The sequence below is a fragment of the Pan paniscus genome, chromosome 5, assembly GCF_029289425.2.
Source record: "Pan paniscus chromosome 5, NHGRI_mPanPan1-v2.0_pri, whole genome shotgun sequence".
NCBI classification, from domain to species: Eukaryota; Metazoa; Chordata; class Mammalia; order Primates; family Hominidae; genus Pan; species Pan paniscus.
In genome coordinates, this window is record NC_073254.2 from 108,917,050 (window position 1) to 108,940,896 (window position 23,847).

The 23,847-nt window shown below is 36.2% G+C and overlaps 1 protein-coding gene across 2 annotated transcripts in view; it reads right to left on the minus strand.

The window, feature by feature from the left end:
- RNGTT (RNA guanylyltransferase and 5'-phosphatase) overlaps positions 1 to 23,847 on the minus strand; it is a 354,408-nt gene that overhangs the window by 221,464 nt on the left and 109,097 nt on the right. For both annotated transcript variants that reach the window (XM_003822864.5, XM_003822865.5), the window contains exons 10-11: positions 23,467 to 23,538; positions 18,062 to 18,226 (exon numbers count right to left, since the gene is read on the minus strand). In XM_003822864.5, the coding sequence (XP_003822912.1) occupies positions 18,062 to 18,226; positions 23,467 to 23,538 (237 nt within the window). The remainder of the gene's footprint in view (positions 1 to 18,061; positions 18,227 to 23,466; positions 23,539 to 23,847) is intronic.

Here is a 23,847-nt window from a genome sequence, read left to right on the forward strand (position 1 = left end):
TAAAACACCAAAAGCAATGGAAATAAAAGCCAAAATTGACAAGTGGGATCTAATTAAACTAAAGAGCTTGTGCATAGCAAAAGAAATTATCATCAGAATGAAGAGGAAATCTAGAGAATGGAGAAAATTTTTGCAATCTATCCATCTGACAAAGGGCTAATATCCAGAATCTACAAGTAACTTAAATTTACAAGAAAAAACAACCCCATCAAAAAGTGGGCAAAGGATATGAACAGACACTTCTCAAAAGAAGACATGTATGCAGCCAAGAAACATATGAAAAAATGCTCATCATCACTGGTCATTAGAGAAACGCAAATCAAAACCACAATGAGATACCATCTCATGCCAGTTACAATGGCGATCATTAAAAAGTCAGGAAACAACAGATGCTGGAGAGGATATGGAGAAATAGGAACGCTTTTACACTGTTGGTGGGAGTGTAAATTAGTTCAATCATTGTGGAAGACAGTGTGGCGATTCCTCAAGGATCTGGAACCATAAATACCATTTGACCCAGCCATCCCATTACTGGGTATATAACCAAAGGAGTATAAATCATTCTACTAAAAGACACATGCACATGTATGTTTATTGCAGCACTATTCACAATAGCAAAGACTTGGAACCAACCCAAATGCCCATCAATGATAGACTGGATAAAGAAAATGTGCCACATAGACACCATGGAATACTATGCAGCCATAAAAAAGGATGAGTTCATGTCCTTTTCAGGGACATGGATGAAGCTGAAAACCATCATTCTCAGCAAACTAGCACAGAAACAGAAAACCAAACACTGCATCTTCAACTCATAAGTGGGAGTTGAACAATGAGAACACATGGACACAGGGAGGGGAACATCACACTTGGGGGCCTGTTGGGGGTTGGGGGCTATGGGAGGGATAGCATTAGGAGAAATACCTAATGTAGATGACGGGTTGATGGGTGCAACAAACCACCATGGCACATGTGTGTAACACATCTATGTAACAAACCTACATGTTCTGCACATGTATCCCAGAACTTAAAGCATAATTTTTAGAAAAGTATTCAGCTGAATGTGAATAGTCATGTGATCTATGTCAATCCTATGGCTTTGTTAACCTGCAGCAAATTCACAATCACAGAACAATTAATTGATCAGATTTAGGCAAAGTAACTGCCTCTTAATTATTTTGGAGGCCAATAACATCTTTTGACAGAGCATGGTGGCTCACACCTGTAATCCCAGCACTTTGGGAGGCCGAGGCAGGCAGATCACGAGGTCAGGAGTTTGAGACCAGCCTGGCCAATATGGTGAAACCCCATCTCTACTAAAAAGACAAAAATTAGCCGGGTGTGGTGGCACACACCTGATATCTAACTATTCAGGAGGCTGAGGCAGGAGAATCGCTTGAACCCAGGAGGCAGAAGTTGCAGTGAGCCGAGATAGCACCAGTGCACTCTGGCCTAGGCGACAGAGCGAGACTTCGTCTCAAAAAAAAGAATAAAAAATAAAATAAAATAATAATCATCATTTTCCTCTGAATCTACAAATAGGTATTTTTTTTGAATGTTAATTATAAAAAAAATTGGCTCTCATATTTAGCAAACTTAGAAAATTCTCCATGTTACAATTAAAAATCTTTCATAGAAATATTTCAAATATATATGGCATGAGATACAATTATTTCTTCATGTGTCAATGAATAAGATTTACTACTCCAAAAGAAGTTATCTGGGACAATAAATCTTTAGGTTCACCGTATGAAAGTATGAATTCTCTTTAGTATGCATTATATGATTTTCTTAAATTTCCCTCTGAAATGACATATGAATGAGATTGAAAGGATCCATCAGGCCATATTCAATAATCAATAATGAATGACATATTAATAGACTAGATAATGCAAAACTGAACACCACAAACATGATAAGGAATGGTCATCCTCATTTTATCTTGCATCTGCTTTCAAATCAAAATGCAGTTGCACCATTATATCTGTAATTTCATTAAAAATTAGGCATAATCACTGAAAATCGCTATGTGTGAACAATAGATCTTCATGTTTATGCAAAAATTCTTTCTTCTCTTCAACCACAGTTGCCATAACAAACTCTCAAAGGTTCTGTTTCTTTTACTATGATACAAACAATACAACACTGATACAGTCATAGAACAGTGATATAAAAATAACAAGCCTTATGGTTTTATGAACTACTAGTCTTGAACAGACACTTAAGAACTTATAAATTTATATTTAGTGATAAACAAGAAAATAAAGAAAAGCAATACATAGAAAATAAATCTGAATGCCAAATGAAATACATAAATAAACATAAAATTTAAATTCCTGCCTAACGAAGCATGCAAATAACTAATATTAATAAAATTATTTTAAAAGTAGATGTGTTCTTGAAAAATTAAATGTAGTAAAAGAATAACCTTTGTAATTGTCTATTTAATACTCTCAACAGTTATTAGAAAGGAGATCTTAACATTTACTACTCTTTCATCCTGTAAAGCAAACATTTTACTTTTGAAACAGCAATAAGCAAATTATTTAAAAATATTTTCCACATAAAATTTTTCTAGTCTAACTAGACAGTAGAAAGTAAAATGACTCCAAGCAGAGAAAAGCTTTGCCACTAGGAACTTCAAGAGATTATCTGTTCTTTTGTTTTCTTTTTTAATTCTAGCTTTTGAAATGGGGGAAAGGGGACAGGGACTTGCTTATTTTTTTTAATCAAGCACAATTTCCTAAAATCACTCAAGAGTGATTCTTTGCATGTTCTTTCACTAGATCCTAACTATACACAACTGACTCCCTCTAAGGGAAATGTACAGAGTTCCAGACACAGACAAGCAGAAAATAAAGAAAGACAACATACTATTTCAACAGGAAAAGTAAACACGAGAAATTTGTCAAAGAAGAGAATGCATTATTATTTTTGCCAATTGGGCAGAAAAATAGGCAATTAGACAAGAATATATCAGGAAATGTTATCACTCCACAAATGAGCAATTTTAGAGTGGTCTTTCCCATCTACTTATATACACAGATAACCTATTCCCTGAAAATAAGGGGAAAATAATTATGAAACATAAAAAGCAGCTTCTCAGACTAAGCAAGTAATAATAGAGCTTTCTAGTTTAAAATATTGTCTGTCTAGCAGATTTGGTACAAACTTTCCAAAACATCTACTAAAATGCCTATGAAAAACATCGTATAAAAACATTAAACTTCAGAGCAGGACAAAAAGTCAGTAACTACCAGAATTTTAAGGTGATAGATCTGTCCCAGAAAGTTTTAGAAAGTATTATAATTAGCCAGGCACAGTGGTATACGCCTGCAGCTCAGCTACTTGGGACACTGAGGTGAAAGAATTGCTTGAGCCCATGAGTTTGAGACCAGCCTCGGCAATACAGCAAGACTCTGTCTCTATTAAACACACACACACACACACACACACATATATATATATATAAGATTTACATATATATATAAGATTTACATATATATATGATTTACATGTATATATAAGATTTACATATATATATATATGATTTACTACTCCAAAGGAAGTTATCTGGGACAATAAATCTTTAGGTTCACCAATGAAAGTATGAATTCTCTTTAGTATGCATTATATGATTGTCTTAAATTTCCCTCTGAAATGACATATGAATGAGATTTATATATATATATAATTGATGACACTTTATAATAAATTCCAAAAAGTAGAAAAGTACAGATAATATTCTCTCATGTCACTATAATAAACATTTTTAAATTAAGAATAAACTCAGAAAATAAAGACTCTTCCACTAGAAATTTTAAAACTCTCACAATCCTGGGAAAGATGAAAAAATAAACCAAAACCGCAAAACCCTTACTAACATGACAAATAAATTATCAGATATTTGCCAGCTGTGGTGGCTCACGCTTGTAATCCCAACACTTTGGGAGGTCAAGGTGGGCAGACTGCTTGAGCTCGGGAGTTCAAGACCAGCCAGGGGAACACGGTGAAACCCCATCTCTACAAAAGATACAAAAATTAGCCGGGCATGATAACACGTGCTTGTAGTCCCAGCTACTCAGGAGGCTAAGGCGGGATGATTGCCGAAGCCAAGGAAGTCAAGGCTGCAGTGAGTTGTCATCATACCACTCCACTCCACTAGGTGACAGAACAAGATCCTATCTCTAAAATAAAATAAAGACAGAACTAGGCTTGGCTTAGGAAAAGAGCAGAAATAAAAAATTAATCTAAAAGTTCATGGGAGGAGAAAAAAATTAAATAGCTATCACATTTTTAAAAATCAGTTCTCAACTTCTTGGCTAAGATCAAGTGCAAAAAAATACCCCAAAAAAAAAAAGAAAGAAGAAACTTCAGGTATTTTAATAAATGGATATTGCACTCAAAGGGAGAGAAAAATTTAAATGTACCAATTTTCACATAGGAAGTGAAAAAGATATTAACCCAAACCCAAAGCACTACAATCCAAATAATTCCGTGGAGGAATTCCTCAAAAACCTAAAAAAGCAGGTAATTCCAATGTTTTTATTAAAACTGCTCTGGCCGGGCATGGTGGCTCACCGTGTAATCCCAACACTTCGGGAAGCCAAGGCCAGAGCACAGCCTTGAGCCTAAGAGTTCAAGACCAGCCTGGTCAAACATACTGAGAGGCACTATCTCCACAAAAAATTTTAAAATTAGCTGAGTGTGGTGGCACGTGCCTGTAGTCCCAGCTACTCGGGAGGCTGAGGCAGGAGGATCACTTGAGCCCAGGAGTTCAAGGCTGTAGTGAGCTATAATTGTGTCACTGCACTCCAGCCTGGGTACCAGAGCAAGACCCTGTCTTAAAACAACAACAACAACAAAAAAAAAGCTCTAGAACATATTTTTTTAAACCAAGTTTTTTTATTACACTGATGAAAACAGAGTATAACAGAGTGTACCGCTGATGAAAAAGCTTCCAAAGATTTACAACATATCAAGATTATTTATAAACATCAATGCAAAAATCCTTTAAAAAAGTTAGAAAAAAAAACTGGGCAGTACAATTTTTTAAATAATATATTAAGACAGAGTAGGGCTTATCCCAGGAATGAGAGAATGATTCAACATCAGGAAATATTTTCATATAATTCCTGAGATAAACAGATCTAAACAGAAAAAAAAATAGTATTCGATCTATAGTAGATGAAAAGCCATTTGACCAAACTGAACACCCATTCTTGGTTAAAAATAAAACAAACGCATACTTGTTTCACCTGATAAAACAGATCTCAGAATTAAAGGCAGTATATCATACTCTGAAGAAACACCAGAAGCATTCCCACTCAAATCAGGAAAAAAGAATCCCCATAACTACTGCCACAATTTAAAACTGTATTTATGTATAATCAAACTAGACAAAAGTTAATGTATGAAAAATCCAATAAGTAAAAATATCACTATTTACACTTAATATGAATGCCTAAAAAAATTGCAAAATTATTGCAAGCAATAACAAAAGTAAGAGAGTTCGATAAATAAGATTGTATGTCAAAATTATCAGCTTTCAAGTTTAAAACCTAACCATGTATAAAAGGCATCTATCCTAGAGTCCTATAGCTAACATCATATTTAATAGTTAAAAACAAAATTTTCCTTCCCTATAGATGTGAAAGAAGACAAGACTGTTCACTCTCACTGCTTCCATACAACATTAAACAATAGATTCTAGTCAGTGCAGTAAGGCAGGAGAATAAAATTAAAAGCATCCAAGTTGGAAAGGGAAAAGTAGCACCTTTTTCACTTATATAGTTGTCTATGTAATAATTTTGATGAAATTCACAAAAAATTATTAGTATAATAATTGAGTTTAGCAAGACTGTAAGATAAAACATCAAAATACAAAAATCAACGTACTCCTTTGGGGAAAAAAGTATATTTCTATATACTACCAATAGTCAGAAATGGAAATTTTACAAAGACTTTTATGACAATATCAAAAAGTATGAAATAAATCTGAAAAAAGATGAGCAAAATCTCATGCTTAAAACTACAAAAATTGCTGAGAGACAATAAAGAAGACCTACATAAAAGAAAATATATGCCAGGTTGATGAACTAGAAAACTTGGCATTGTTATGATGTTAGTTCTTCCCCAAAATTGGCCTATATATTCATTACAATTCCAACCAAAATCCCAGTAGGCTTTTTTGTAGAAATTGACAGCTAATTATAAAATTCACATGAAAATGCAAAGGCCTAGAATAGCCAAAACAACTTAGAAAAGAACAACAAAGTTGGAACATTAATACTATCTGATTTCAAGATTTACAACAACCAAAAATAATCAAGACAGTATGGTACTTGAGTAAAGACAGCCAAATAGATCAAGAGAACTGAACAGACAGTCTAGAAACAGAACCAGACATACACAACAAACTTCATTTTTTATGAAGGTGCAAAAGTAATTCAATGAGAAAAGGATAGTCTCTTCAATTGGTATAGAAACAACTGAATATCTATACGCAAAAAAAAAAAAACCATGTCAACAGACTAAAAATAACCCAAATGTCTATGACTATGATGTTAGCTAAGTTATGGCATACTGATACAATGAAAATCTGTGCAACTGTTAAAGAGAAATGAAGATGATCTAATCTCTGTGTACCAATACTGGAGTGAAGAGACTTAAGAGATACTGTCAAGTTTTTTTTAAAGAAAAAAAGAAAACGACAGAACAGTGTATTAAAAAATCACCATGCTGGTCATGGTGTCTCATGCCTGTAATCTCAACACTTTGGGAGGCCGAGGCAGGCAGATCGTTTGAGCCCAGGAATTTGAGACCAGCCTGGTCAATATAGCAAAATCCCATCACTCAAAAAATTAAAAAATTAGCTAGGAATGGTGGTTCCGGTCTATAGTTCCAGCTATTCAGGAGGCTGAGTTGGGAGGATTGTTTGAGTCTGGGAGGTCAAGGATGCAGTGAGCCATGATCGCACCACTGCACTCTAGCCTGGATGACAGAGCAAGACTCTGTTTCGAAAAAAAGAAAAAAAAATCATCACTTTATGGAGATAGTAAGAATATAAATAAATGTGTTTATTTATTGATAAAGAAATTCTGGATGGATACACTAAAAGCTAACAGCAATGGTTACTGAGAAGGTGATAAATGGACGGGGAGCTTTCAGAGAAACTTTTTACTGCATGTTTTTAAAGTTTTGTTAGTCATATATAGTCTATTCAAATAATTCTTTTTGAATTGGCCTTCAAACTGGAAATGTAAATAGAATCGCAATTTGAAAAACAGCTTGTTATTACTATTTTGGATGTTGTATTCTGACTGTATATTAAAGTTAAAAACTGAACAATTATCCCTTTATTGTGTTTAACAGATCAAATTAAACAAAACAAAGAGTTATAGAGCAATATTAATAAATTCCTAAAATCAGAATCATCTTTGAGATTTTAAAGATACACAGATATGAAATTCTATTATTTTTCTACAAAATTAGTATGCATGTTTTATAGCTGTAAATTTTGTTTAAAACTTCATAAAAGCTACCATTCTTAAAATAAATGATCTATACTTCCCTGAAAATGCTGTAAGGTTCGTAATATCACTATTTTACCATCCCATTAGCAAAGATAAAAATCTCCACAGCAATAACCTGTCAATTGTAGTTATTATCCTATAACTGGTGTTACTAAGGTCTTACATGTTATGCCAATTCTGCTATAAAGTGTGTTTTCCTTTTGTATTCTACAACCGAAAATACTTCAGTAAGAGACATTAAGGACAAAAAACAATAATAAGAACTGAAAGTGAGGAGAGGAGACTATTTAAAATTCTAAAAATTAGAATTGCTTTCATTATTTATTTATTTCGAGACAGTGTCCCACTCTGCCACCCAGGCTGAAGTACAGTGGCACAATCTTGGCTCACTGTAGCCTCAAACTCCCAGGCTCAAGCAATCATTCCACCTCCGCCTCCTGAATAGCTGGAACTACAGGCATGTGCCACCATGCCCGGCGAATTTTCTAGTATTTTTTGTAGAGACAGGGTTTTGCCATGTTGCCCAGGCTGGTCTCGAACTCTTGGGCACAAGCGATCCAAGTGCCTTGGCCTTCCAAAGTGCCGGGATTACAGGTGTGAGCCACCACGCCTAGCAAGAATTGCTTTTAAAAAAGAAATATCCGGGGGAGGAGCCAAGATGGCCGAATAGGAACAGCTCCGGTCTACAGCTCCCAGCGTGAGCGACGCAGAAGACGGTGATTTCTGCATTTCCATCAGAGGTACCGGGTTCATCTCACTAGGGAGTGCCAGACAGTGGGCGCAGGCCAGTGGGTGCGCGCACCGTGCGCGAGCCGAAGCAGGGCGAGGCATTGCCTCACCTGGGAAGCCCAAGGGGTCAGGGAGTTCCCTTTCCGAGTCAAAGAAAGGGGTGATGGACGCACCTGGAAAACTCGGGTCACTCCCACCCGAATATTGCGCTTTTCAGACCGGCTTAAAAAACGGCGCACCACGAGACTATATCCCACACCTGGCTCGGAGGGTCCTACGCCCTCGGAATCTCGCTGATTGCTAGCACAGCAGTCTGAGATCAAACTGCAAGGCGGCAGCGAGGCTGGGGGAGGGGCGCCCGCCATTGCCCAGGCTTGCTGAGGTAAACAAAGCAGCCGGGAAGCTCGAACTGGGTGGAGCCCACCACAGCTCAAGGAGGCCTGCCTGCCTCTGTAGGCTCCACCTCTGGGGGCAGGGCACAGACAAACAAAAAGACAGCAGTAACCTCTGCAGACTTAAATGTCCCTGTCTGATAGCTTTGAAGAGAGCAGTGGTTCTCCCAGCACGCAGCTGGAGATCTGAGAACGGGCAGACTGCCTCCTCAAGTGGGTCCCTGACCCCTGACCCCCGAGCAGCCTAACTGGGAGGCACCCCCCAGCAGGGGCACACTGACACCTCACACGGCAGGGTATTCCAACAGACCTGCAGCTGAGGGACCTGTCTGTTAGAAGGAAAACTAACAAACAGAAAGGACATCCACACCGAAAACCCATCTGTACATCACCATCATCAAAGACCAAAAGTAGATAAAACCACAAAGATGGGGAAAAAACAGAACAGAAAAACTGGAAACTCTAAAATGCAGAGCGCCTCTCCTCCTCCAAAGGAACGCAGTTCCTCACCAGCAACGGAACAAAGCTGGATGGAGAATGATTTTGACGAGCTGAGAGAAGAAGGCTTCAGACGATCAAATTACTCTGAGCTACGGGAGGACATTCAAACCAAAGGCAAAGAAGTTGAAAACTTTGAAAAAAATTTAGAAGAATGTATAACTAGAATAACCAATACAGAGAAGTGCTTAAAGGAGCTGATGGAGCTGAAAACCAAGGCTCGAGAACTACGTGAAGAATGCAGAAGCCTCAGGAGCCCATGCGATCAACTGGAAGAAAGGGTATCAGCAATGGAAGATGAAATGAATGAAACGAAGCGAGAAGGGAAGTCTAGAGAAAAAAGAATAAAAAGAAATGAGCAAAGCCTCCAAGAAATATGGGACTATGTGAAAAGACCAAATCTACGTCTGATTGGTGTACCTGAAAGTGATGCGGAGAATGAAACCAAGTTGGAAAACACTCTGCAGGATATTATCCAGGAGAACTTCCCCAATCTAGCAAGGCAGGCCAACGTTCAGATTCAGGAAATACAGAGAACGCCACAAAGATACTCCTCAAGAAGAGCAACTCCAAGACACATAATTGTCAGATTCACCAAAGTTGAAATGAAGGAAAAAATGTTAAGGGCAGCCAGACAGAAAGGTCGGGTTACCCTCAAAGGGAAGCCCATCAGACTAACAGCGGATCTCTCGGCAGAAACCCTACAAGCCAGAAGAGAGTGGGGGCCAATATTCAACATTCTTAAAGAAAAGAATTTTCAACCCAGAATTTCATATCCAGCCAAACTAAGCTTCATAAGTGAAGGAAAAATAAAATACTTTACAGACAAGCAAATGCTGACCGATTTTGTCACCACCAGGCCTGCCCTAAAAGAGCTCCTGAAGGAAGCGCTAAACATGGAAAGGAACAACCGGTACCAGCCGCTGCAAAATCATGCCAAAATGTAAAGACCATCAAGACTAGGAAGAAACTGCATCAACTAACGAGCAAAATCACCAGCTAACATCATAATGACAGGATCAAATTCACACATAACAATATTAACTTTAAATGTAAATGGACTAAATTCTCCAATTAAAAGACACACACTGGCAAGTTGGATAAAGAGTCAAGACCCATCAGTGTGCTGTATTCAGGAAACCCATCTCACGTGCAGAGACACACATAGGCTCAAAATAAAAGGAGGGAGGAAGATCTACCAAGCAAATGGAAAACAAAAAAAGGCAGGGGTTGCAATCCTAGTCTCTGATAAAACAGACTTTAAACCAACAAAGATCAAAAGAGACAAAGAAGGCCATTACATAATGGTAAAGGGATCAATTCAACAAGAGGAGCTAACTATCCTAAATATTTATGCACCCAATACAGGAGCACCCAGATTCATAAAGCAAGTCCTGAGTGACCTACAAAGAGACTTAGACTCCCACACATTAATAATGGGAGACTTTAACACCCCACTGTCAACATTAGACAGATCAACGAGACAGAAAGTCAACAAGTATACCCAGGAATTGAACTCAGCTCTGCACCAAGCGGACCTAATAGACATCTACAGAACTCTCCACCCCAAATCAACAGAATATACATTTTTTTCAGCACCACACCACACCTATTCCAAAATTGACCACATACTGGGAAGTAAAGCTCTCCTCAGCAAATGTAAAAGAACAGAAATTATAACAAACTATCTCTCAGACCACAGTGCAATCAAACTAGAACTCAGGATTAAGAATCTCACTCAAAACCGCTCAACTACATGGAAACTGAACAACCTGCTCCTGAATGACTGCTGGGTACATAACGAAATGAAGGCAGAAATAAAGATGTTCTTTGAAACCAACGAGAACAAAGACACAACATACCAGAATCTCTGGGACGCATTCAAAGCAGTGTGCAGAGGGAAATTTATAGCACTAAATGCCCACAAGAGAAAGCAGGAAAGATCCAAAATTGACACCCTAACATCACAATTAAAAGAACTAGAAAAGCAAGAGCAAACACATTCAAAAGCTAGCAGAAGGCAAGAAATAACTAAAATCAGAGCAGAACTGAAGGAAATAGAGACACAAAAAACCCTTCAAAAAATTAATGAATCCAGGAGCTGGTTTTTTGAAAGGATCAACAAAATTGATAGACCGCTAGCAAGACTAATAAAGAAAAAAAGAGAGAAGAATCAAATAGACGCAATAAAAAATGATAAAGGGGATATCACCACCGATCCCACAGAAATACAAACTACCATCAGAGAATACTACAAACACCTCTACGCAAATAAACTAGAAAATCTAGAAGAAATGGATAAATTCCTGGACACATACACTCTCCCAAGATTAAACCAGGAAGAAGTTGAATCTCTGAATAGACCAATAACAGGAGCTGAAATTGTGGCAATAATCAATAGTTTACCAACCAAAAAGAGTCCAGGACCAGATGGATTCACAGCCGAATTCTACCAGAGGTACAAGGAGGAACTGGTACCATTCCTTCTGAAACTATTCCAATCAATAGAAAAAGAGGGAATCCTCCCTAACTCATTTTATGAGGCCAGCATCATTCTGATACCAAAGCCTGGCAGAGACACAACCAAAAAAGAGAATTTTAGACCAATATCCTTGATGAACATTGATGCAAAAATCCTCAATAAAATACTGGCAAACCGAATCCAGCAGCACATCAAAAAGCTTATCCACCATGATCAAGTGGGCTTCATCCCTGGGATGCAAGGCTGGTTCAACATACGCAAATCAATAAATGTAATCCAGCATATAAACAGAGCCAAAGACAAAAACCACATGATTATCTCAATAGATGCAGAAAAAGCCTTTGACAAAATTCAACAACCCTTCATGCTAAAAACTCTCAATAAATTAGGTATTGATGGGACATATTTCAAAATAATAAGAGCTATCTATGACAAACCCACAGCCAATATCATACTGAATGGGCAAAAACTGGAAGCATTCCCTGTGAAAACTGGCGCAAGACAGGGATGCCCTCTCTCACCGCTCCTATTCAACATAGTGTTGGAAGTTCTGGCCAGGGCAATCAGGCAGGAGAAGGAAATAAAGGGTATTCAATTAGGAAAAGAGGAAGTCAAATTGTCCCTGTTTGCAGACGACATGATTGTTTATCTAGAAAACCCCATCGTCTCAGCCCAAAATCTCCTTAAGCTGATAAGCAACTTCAGCAAAGTCTCAGGATACAAAATCAATGTACAAAAATCACAAGCATTCTTATACACCAACAACAGACAAACAGAGAGCCAAATCATGAGTGAACTCCCATTCACAATTGCTTCAAAGAGAATAAAATACCTAGGAATCCAACTTACAAGGGATGTGAAGCACCTCTTCAAGGAGAACTACAAAGCACTGCTCAAGGAAATAAAAGAGGATACAAACAAATGGAAGAACATTCCTTGCTCATGGATAGGAAGAATCAATATTGTGAAAATGGCCATACTGCCCAAGGTAATTTACAGATTCAATGCCATCCCCATCAAGCTACCAATGACTTTCTTCTCAGAATTGGAAAAAACTACTTTAAAGTTCATATGGAACCAAAAGAGAGCCCGCATCGCCAAGTCAATCCTAAGCCAAAAGAACAAAGCTGGAGGCATCACACTACCTGAATTCAAACTATACTACAAGGCTACAGTAACCAAAACAGCATGGTACTGGTACCAAAACAGAAATATAGATCAATGGAACCGAACAGAGCCCTCAGAAATAACGCCGCTTACCTACAACTATCTGATCTTTGACAAACCTGAGAAAAACAAGCAATGGGGAAAGGATTCCCTATTTAATAAATGGTGCTGGGAAAACTGGCTAGCCATATGTAGAAAGCTGAAACTGGATCCCTTCCTTACACCTTATACAAAAATCAATTCAAGATGGATTAAAGATTTAAACGTTAGACCTAAAACCATAAAAACCCTAGAAGAAAACCTAGGCATTACCATTCAGGACATAGGCGTGGGCAAGGACTTCATGTCCAAAACACCAAAAGCAATGGCAACAAAAGCCAAAATTGACAAATGGGATCTAATTAAACTAAAGAGCTTCTGCACAGCAAAAGAAACTACCATCAGAGTGAATAGGCAACCTACAACATGGGAGAAAATTTTCGCAACCTACTCATCTGACAAAGGGCTAATATCCAGAATCTACAGTGAACTCAAACAAATTTACAAGAAAAAAACAAACAACCCCATCAAAAAGTGGGCGAAGGACATGAACAGGCACTTCTCAAAAGAAGACATTTATGCAGCCAAAAAACACATGAAAAAATGCTCATCATCACTGGCCATCAGAGAAATGCAAATCAAAACCACTATGAGATATCATCTCACACCAGTTAGAATGGCAATCATTCAAAAGTCAGGAAACAACAGGTGCTGGAGAGGATGTGGAGAAATAGGAACACTTTTACACTGTTGGTGGGACTGTAAACTAGTTCAACCATTGTGGAAGTCAGTGTGGCGATTCCTCAGGGATCTAGAACTAGAAATACCATTTGACCCAGCCATCCCATTACTGGGTATATACCCAAATGACTATAAATCATGCTGCTATAAAGACACATGCACACGTATGTTTATTGCGGTATTATTCACAATAGCAAAGACTTGGAACCAACCCAAATGTCCAACAATGATAGACTGGATTAAGAAAATGTGGCACATATACACCATGGAATATTATGCAGCCATAAAAAATGATGAGTTCATATCCTTTGTAGGGACATGGATGAAATTGGAAACCATCATTCTCAGTAAACTATCGCAAGAACAAAAAACCAAACACCGCATATTCTCACTCATAGGTGGGAATTGAACAATGAGATCACATGGACACAGGAAGGGGAATATCATACTCTGGGGACTGTGGTGGGGAGGGGGGAGGGGGGAGGGATAGCATTGGGAGATATACCTAATGCTGGATGACGAGTTGGTGGGTGCAGCGCACCAGCATGGCACTTGTATACATATGTAACTAACCTGCACAATGTGCACATGTACCCTAAAACTTAAAGTATAATAAAAAAAAAAAAAAAAAAAGAAATTTCCACCAGCAGTGTGTAAGTGATCCAGTTTCTTTTCTTTTTTTTTTTATTCTTTAAGTTTTAGGGTACATGTGCACAATGTGCAGGTTAGTAAAATTTCATATAACCATACACACAGATGGGCACACACACACATACAATAAGTGCACGTAAAACCTGTAAAATCTGAATAAACTCTGTGGATTTCACCAATGTTAAAAAAAAAAAAAGAAATATCCTATGATTTTAAGGAATTACATAAGCTAAGTATAAAGAAAAACACAGTAAGAACACTGTCTTTCTAGTGAAAAACTACATAACAAGTTGTTCCACATAATTGTTTCAAATCCCTAAAAAATAGTTCTGATATTACACATTAGCAAATATTTCTAAGCAGTACTGATTTGACTAATGAAATTATACTATCTAAACACATTTTCTTAAATGCTGAACTCTGAATTATGACAGCACAACCTGTGAAATTCATTTTTTAAAAATGAACACAAACCAAAGGAATCTGGCTTTTGCCCAACTTTTATACTATATTTACAATTTAGAAAATGTTCTCATAAGAGAACACAGTTTCAGTTAATAGACTTCCACCGTGGACAGAGCAGATGGTTAAATATTAACTTTATCTTTACCCAACCTATTGGACAGGGCACAGTAGTACACAGGCTCTTGTAGGTACTCCCTTAATATCCCTGCTGCCAAAACAGACACAAAAGGTAAGCAGTGAACAGTCGAAAGATCAGAGCGGCAGAGGTCAACCAAAATTCCCATGCCAAGCAGGTGTTACACAAAATCATAATAAAAGTAGGATGATTACTCTGTATTTGTTGAATGAAAAAGATAGCCACTCAATAGTGCTAGGATTACTTACAGCTAATATCATATCCAAAGACTGACACCAAATTAAGCAGACTAGAGTAGGAGCAGGTGAAGAGTTTAAAACATGATTGCATATGTTGCTATATTTTTGTACAATTCTATCATAACCACCCTCCTCCCAAAAAATATAAATTATTTGGGTACTATTCCCTGGGTTGAATGTAAACAGACCATGGTTCTTCATGGCCACCAATTTTTCAAATGCCCTAAACCAGGCATATAAAACACTGGTTTAGAAAATAAAATCCCACCACAATGCAACTTCTTGGATGCCACGTGCAATTTTAATGTAAAAGTACTCATAACCCAGTATCAAAGCTGAACTATAAATTCAACTCACAATAGAGAAATATAAAAAGAGCAAATGCCTCCCAAAGTTTCTGAATCTGTGAAGCTACAAACCTGATTCTGGAATATGACAAATTTCACAAAAGGTGTAACATTCCTTCAGGCTTCTTAGGAAATAGCCAGCTGGCCTTCTTCTGAATGCCAAATGTGCCCCCTTATCCCTTCTAAAACTTCTAAAACATTTCAAATGTTTATCAGTATACAATCAAGCATGGGACCATGTGGTATGCAGGCTCAAAATACATTTAAATTCTGATAAGGAGAGCAGAGCTTTATGACTGCCAACTAACATATCTATGAATTAGAACCATCAATCAGGTTTGCTAAGAAAGTTAACCACTACCAAAAGCAAGAAGGTCTTACGAATATTCAAAACTGCAGACAAATTATAAAACAAGGAAGAAAGGAAAACGGGAAGTCAGAGAAGAAAAACAAATTAAAAGGTGGGTTCAATAAATCAGACATCCTAACACATAACAGGCACACAGAAAACACTATGTATAGTTTATATACAAAGAAATAAGAATCTCACCAAAAGCACAAATGAGAAATGGAGAAAAGTCTTAGGAAACAGTCAATATGCAGTTTATATGTCATGTCTTAAAAAAAACAGAAATACCAAGGTACAATTGCTTTTAAACACTAGATCTGGTAAATATCCCACTGAAAACAAACTATGCAGCAGCAATAACAGTAGTACCAGTAATAATAGTAGTCATATGAGTGATACTAAAAATAATAACAAAGAAAAAAAAGAGAATGAAAAGGAAAATGGAGAAGATGAGGCATAAACAGAATTAGTATGTTCATGTGAGAACACAGGGCATGAAGAAGAGACAGTGAATAGAAGAAACTGGATGCTAAATAGACTATGCAAACAGAAGACAATTCCCTGAAGGAATGGAAGAGTAAAAATAGAGCATCTAAATGTAATCATCAGACAAAATCATAGCAATATTAGAACATAATATAAAAACATTTTAGAGATGAAGGGCTTCTTAAGCAAGACAGAAAACCAGAAGATGCAAGACATATTCTGCCAAATTTAACTACATAAAAATGAACTTTTCAGCCAGGCATGGTGGCTCACACCTGTAATCCCAGCACTTTGGGAGGCTAAGGCAGGCTGATCACTTGAGCCCAGGAGTTGGAGACCAGCCTGGGCAACGCAGGGAAACCTCGTCTCTAGAAAAAAATACAAAAAAATTAGCTGGACATGGTAGTATGCGCCTGTAGTCCCAGCTACTCGGTAGGCTGAGGTGGGAGGATCACTTGACCCCAGGAGGTCAAGGCTGTGGTGAGCCGAGATGGCACCATTGCACTCCAGGCTGAGCAAGAGTGAGACCCTGCCTCAAAAAAAAACAAAACAAAACAAAACAAAAAACTCATACTCACCTTCCCATTACAATACACTGCCTTGCCTACAGATCAAAAAAAAAAAGAGTGCTGGCAATGGGAAAATGAGCTCTCTCATCTGCTGGAGACAAAATTGCTTTATTTGGAAAGGAATTTGGCAGTAGTTACTAACATTACTCATAAACTTTAAACCAAAAATTCTACTTACCCTGAAGAAATATCCACCCATATAAACAAAAATGTTCACTGAAACAGTGTTGGTAATAGCAAAGGACTAGAAGCAATCTAAAAACCCATCAATTACAACATAATGTAGAGTACACCTTTACTATCATTACCATGCAGCACTTAACAAATAACATGGCAAATCTCTATGCACTGACATGGAAATATCTCCAAGCCATACTGTTAAGTGAAAAAACAAAGCAAAACAAAAAGAACCAACATCTTGGAATATTTAGTATGATTCTTTTTTTTTTTTTTTTGAGACAGAGTCTTGCTCTGTCGCCCAGGCTGAAGTGCAGTGGCGCAATCTCGGCTCACTGCAACCTCCACCTTCTGAGTTCAAGCGATTCTCCTGCCTCAGCCTCCCGAGTAGCTGGGACTATAGACATGCGCCACCACACCCGGCTAATTTTTGTATTTTTAGTAGAGACGGGTTTCACCATATTGGCCAGGCTGGTCTTGAGTTCCTGACCTTGTGATCTGCCCGCCTTGGCCTCCCAAAGTGCTGGGATTACAGGCATGAGCCACCGAGCCTGGCCTTAGTATATGATTCATTTTAAGTGGAAACAACAAAAATACTAAAAGAAAACCTTCAATGTATGTGTGTGTGTGTATATATCTATATATATATATCTGTATATATATATACATACACATATATATAAATGTATCTTTTTAATAAGAGTACGTACCAAACACTTTACCTTCAGGATGTGTAGGAGCAGGCCTAATGATTTTCATTCAATACAGTTCTATGTTGCTTATAGCTTTTTAAAAAACGTAGTATGACCAATGACCATAAAACAAAAACTATTATGAGAAAAAGGGAAACAGCCTAGTTTCAGGTGCCACCACTGAGAATCTTATTCAAGAGAAAAAGCCTAGGAGTCGTACCAAGTTTGGCCAAAACAGTTCTATACCCAATTCGAGTATTTTCTGACAAAGTCAAGACAACTGGGCAGCAAAATGTCATTCATATTCATCTTGTAAGCTGAATTATGAGACATTATTAGCACTAATTTAAAAAAAATTAAACTTTACCTTTCTTGAAGTACAGATGTCAAAAAACGGCTTATTTCTGACGCTAAATGGTTCCTGTGTTTTGTCAATGAGCCCAGTCTTCATTTTTTCGTGTCGAGGACTTATAATTTCTCGTTCTATACACTGCAGACGAACATTAAAATCACAATCTCCAACGGGCTGTGACTGAATTAAATAAAGAATTAGTTAAATTTCAACACTAACAACTATTTTATCAGCATAATTATCAAGGCTGCCACAATGTACATAATAGTCTGTGTAAACAGCATCCTCTGGAGTTATTCAGTGCACAGCGTGCACAAACATATATACCAACCCTAATAATTAGTTTGACTAACAATACAACTATCTAAACACACAGACTTATTTTAAAATACAACTGTATAAAACAGTATGAGAAAGTGGCACAATTCTACTGTAAGTTGATCGAAATATTTCACATCTAGGCCGGGTGTGGTGGCTCACACCTGTAGTCCCAGCACTTTGGAAGGCTGAGGCAGGAGGATCACATGAGCCCAGGAGTTTGAGGCTAGCCTGGGCAACAGAGCAAGACCACCACCTCCAAATTTTAAAAAACAAAAAATAAAATAAACAATTTCACATCTGAATTAAAGTATTAATATACTTACTACTTATAGGTACAGAATCATTTTAAAATAGAAAAAATATATACTCACTAGTCTTTTTTAATTATTTATATAAATTAGTTGAAACCCTTTAACAGTACCCTATTACAGTATAAAAACTAAAATCCACAGAATTCAGAAAAGTACAAGCGAGTAACACACCAAAATAGGTCGCACAGTTACCTACAATGTTTTTTGTTGTTTAAAGTGCTAATGCTATAGACATCAGCAAGTAGAAGACATGTATCAAATACACCCTCAACTCTGGAAGCTAACACAGAAGTTTACATAATATGTTCAAAGTTATACAGTTATAAAGAAATAGTACTCTCCCTCAAATACACTTTCCCTTGAATGTTCTTAAAGCATATATAGTTTGAACTGTAAAATAAAAAGTACATGAACACTTTTGTATGAATTGAGGATAAGTCTCGTCCTATCCATGTGGCATATACAAACACAGTTATAACATATTATCTGGTTGACAGTAACCATCCAGATTAGTAATTATCGCTTCAATGGCACATAAGCTACTCTTTTACTTTGCAACTGGACACACCTTAAGTGCATTTTTCCCCCATCTTTTCTGTCTTTTTCCTCTTCTCCAATGTATATTCTCCAACCTAACATTTACTCAACCTAATGTTTACATAGGGGTGGCAGCACTTGCTTAAGGAGTAAACATTAAATATACCTTGGGGATATCTTTTTCTCAACTTTAGAAGGATGACAACTTTGATATTCAGCAAAGAATAAGGAGAGAGACAAAGTGAGTGAGAGGTATGAGGTAGCACACGTTCTCTTTACATAAAGGCATACAACCATCTGTAAAGGATATTTATTGGGGAAATGCTAGTAAATAACCATACAGTCCATGTGTCATCTCTTCTATGCAATCAACATCATCAACAAGGTTGAAAAATCTAAAACGTTAGGCTGGTTTATTAGAGTTATTAAAAGAATTCAGACACCTATAAAATTAAAGTAGAATAAGTAAGCCCTCTTTTATGTTCTAAAAAAAAAAAAAAAAGTCTAACAACTGTTAAAACATATGTAAATGTCTAAATTCCCTCCTAGAAGCTTTCTACCTTTATACATAAATTCACCAAACTTCAAGAATAGACTGAAAGCAAGTTCACCTTCAAATCCACAATGCCTATGGGCAAAGTTAAGCTCTCAACAGATAGGTGTTGAATTACTGAGAAGAGACTACAGGAAACACTCAATAATTACTGACTAGCTTGTCTCCCTGTTTTCAGTTCTTACTCCCTTCAAAACACTATCCATGCTGCCACTAGTTATCTTTCAAAATAGTAAAAGTATGTTCATATCATTACTATAATGAAAACCCTTTAACAATGCCTTATTACATAAAGAACTAAGTTAAAATGCCGTATTCAAGTAATCTGGCCCTCTACTTAACAATCCATTCTCATTTTTTGCTATGTCCCACACCTTACCATCCGTCAAGTATACTAACAGGCCGGGTGCAGATGGCTCACACCTGTAATCCCAGCACTTTGGGAGGCTAAAGCGGGCAGATTGCTTGAGGCCAGAAGTTCGTGACCAGCGTAGCCATCATGGCAAAACCTCATGTATTTGTATTTTTGTGCTAAAAATACAAAAATTAGCTGGGCGTAGTGGCACACACCTGTGGTCCCAGCTACTCAGGAGGCTGAGGCACGAGAATTGCTTGAACACGGGAGGCAGAGGTTGCTGTGAGCTGAGATCATGCCACTGCACTCCAGCCTGGGCGACAGAGGAAGACTGTCTCAAAAAAAAAAAAAATGTATGCTAACAAACCATCTAATGCTCCTGACCTCCATGACTCAATCTTTCAAAACTAATTTGTGTCACTTTCTCGGTCTGCAATTCCACGCTTCAGTGACTCAACTATACCCAGGGAAGTTGGAATACTCTCACCTCTCTAATACCACTATATCTTTTATATACCTTTGTTATGTTTATGATTTTAAAGTTATAATTATTTCTTTACATTTATATTTCATCAATAGTCTGCAAATTTGCTTTAATTTTATATCCAATCTAAACACATATCCTAACAAATACATTAAAAAATGCCTATTTTTTAAAAATGTGTATACATACACAACTGTAAAATATTACAAAATGTTACGTTTTTAATGTAAAATGTTATAAAACAGACAAAATAAAATATTAAATTTTTTTTTAAGTTCTCCTGTGTTCTTCCCAAATTCCAATGAAACGCTGTGCAAATGGCCTTCTTTGAAAGCCAGTACACTAGCATGTGAATTCTTTAAAGGCAAGAAATTATGTCTCATTCATCTTTGTATACCCAGTACATATGTACTTGACATATAAAAGATGATCGATGCTGAGAGTCAGAGGGTGAGAAAAAAAGATGATTGATGAAATTCTTTCTGGAAAAGCTAATAAACTAAGGGACTGAAAAGATTTTAAATATTAATCCAAAAAAATTCTTTTTCTAACAGTGGCCCTGATTTGGTGATACAAAATAAATAATATTGTTAATCACCCATAAAGACTCCATAGTAAATTAAAGAATTAAATATACGATACTTGCAATTATAAATGCATCCCAATATCAGAAATGTAAAAATATACATGGCTTAAAATCATAAAATATGGTAATAGGCACACAATAAATATGTATTGAATAAACAATTATTGACCTAAAGACAAAAAGCATACCAATCATTTTTAGAATAAAATATAGATTAATTTCTTAAACAAAACAAAAAGTATAATATTTGGGAAGGTCTGATGAGATTGACTTTATTAAAATTTAAAGCTTCTGTGCATTAATAAACACTGATTTGGAAAACATATTGCCACACATATAACCAGGAAAGGACTAGAATCTAGGAAAGATAATTGACTCCTACATATTAAGAAGAAAAAAAAGAGACAGAAAACCAAATAGAACAAACTTGCAATTAAGTTACAAAAGAAAAATACAAACAAATAAAAATAAACCTCAGAAATATGTCCAACTTCATTGGTAATCAGGGAAAAAAATAGACAACCAAATAGGAAAAACAGAAGATTGTATTATAAGATTATACAAACTTGCAATTAAATCATATAAATTCCAAACAAGTAAAAAAAAAAAAAAAAATAAGAAATATGTTAAACCTTGTTAGTAATCAAGGAAAAGCAAATTAAAACAGGATGATACCATTTCACACACATCAAATTGGTAATAATATAAATGTGTGATAAAACGAACTTTGGCAAACTGAAACAACTATTTCTGAGAGAAATTTAGCAATGCAGATAATATAGCTGAAGCTGCTGATTTAATCACCATCTCCATGATACACTAATGACAGAATAGAGTTTTTAAAAACACTTCCCAGGTAATTACATTCCAAGAATGAGAACAACTGTCCTAGCGAAATTTTCACATGAGCACAACAAAAAAACATAAAATTGTTCAATATAGTAGTAATATAAAAGCAAAAAATGGAAACCTTAATGTTCATCAAAAGGAAAAAGGATAAATTCTGTATATTTATACAATTTAATACTCAATGGTAATTAAAGTGAATGAACTAAATCTAGACATATTAGTACAAATAAATCTCAACATTATCTTGTTGAGCAAAGGTCAGCAAAGGTATAGTACAATAACATTTATATAACACCAGAAACCTTGCAAAAGAATATCATATATATTTCATGGATACACACATAGGTAGTAAAAGTATCTGAAACATTCATGGGAACAATAAACACACCAAATTCAGGGTAGAGGCTGATTCTGGGCAAGAAATTTGAGATTAGGAGAGAGGTGTAACTAAGAAACTTCTATTGGATTCGTAATGAATCATGTCTTATTAAAAAGAAAGTGGACCAAAAGTATGAAGTTTTAACAAATCTAGCTGGTCAGTACATGAGTATTCCTTATATTATTTTTCAGACTCTTCTATATGGTGAAATTTTTCATATTTTTAAAAAGTATTAGAAAACTGCTATCTAAGAGACAGTACTCAGCTAAGAAGTGAGAGTAAGCCCAGACTGAACATGTATTAAAGCAGAGCTCAGTGTCAAGAAGTAAAGGAGACAGAACTTCCCTACTCACAAAGAAACAAAGCCACCCCGCCACCCCTTATGTCTAGTTATAGGCCAATGAATGTTATTCCAAGATCTGTGATAAGATTAAGCCAGTTCTGGAAAGCATTACTTATGAGGAATACAGTCAAATAGAACAAAATAAAACTTGATGTTTTCTGGCCCTGAGGCTCTTAAATTTGAAGCTCTTTGTTTTAAATACAGAATTTCAATCAAAAAATTAGATGTGTGCATTAGAAATGTCCAGAAAAAAAATGCCTTTTAATAACCTGGATTAATGCAATCCTGAATTAATACTGCAATTTATTACCCATTCAACAGCTCATAATCAGTTTCTCTTTTGTTTTGTTGCTGTTTTGGTGACAGAAATAAACTCATGAGATTTAAAAGAAAAAAGTCAAGTACAGGATAATTAAAATCAGAAATGTTCATTTTATGAAATGCTGTCTTATTTTATCAGAGTTATGCCATTATTCTTTACTCACTTGCAAGTTAAAGAAACCTAAAACAAAGAAATGTGTGAAAATTAACAATAAGAGCAAGAAAAGGAGATATAAAAGGATTAAAAAAAAGATACCCAGTGAGTAACCTGAGTCACGAATTTTCTTTCCTACTATCTCTAAGGCAGCACCAAAGACTATTGTCAAAAATACATTCATTATTTCAGTAATAACTTGTATTTTATAAATTATAGGTACTTACATTGAATTTAATTATGTCATATATCAAATATCTAGGAACAGCCTGTCCATTTACTCTGTCAATAATCATCTCCTTGAAAGAGAAAAGAAGGTAAGTTTCTTCATACTTTAATAACAATTTTTTTAATTTAATTGAAATATGGCATACACACAGTAAGCACATAAACCATAAATATACAACTTGATGAAATTTCAAAGTGAACACACTTGTACCCAGATCATATCAATAAACTGTTAGCCCCCCATCCCCATCATGCATTTATTCTATACTGAAATAGAATCACCTGACAATATCTCATCATATTTTTCATATTTGAATTTCCATGCTACATTTTGCTTTATGCTTGAATTACTAAGTGACAATTAAGGGTAGGAAGACTAC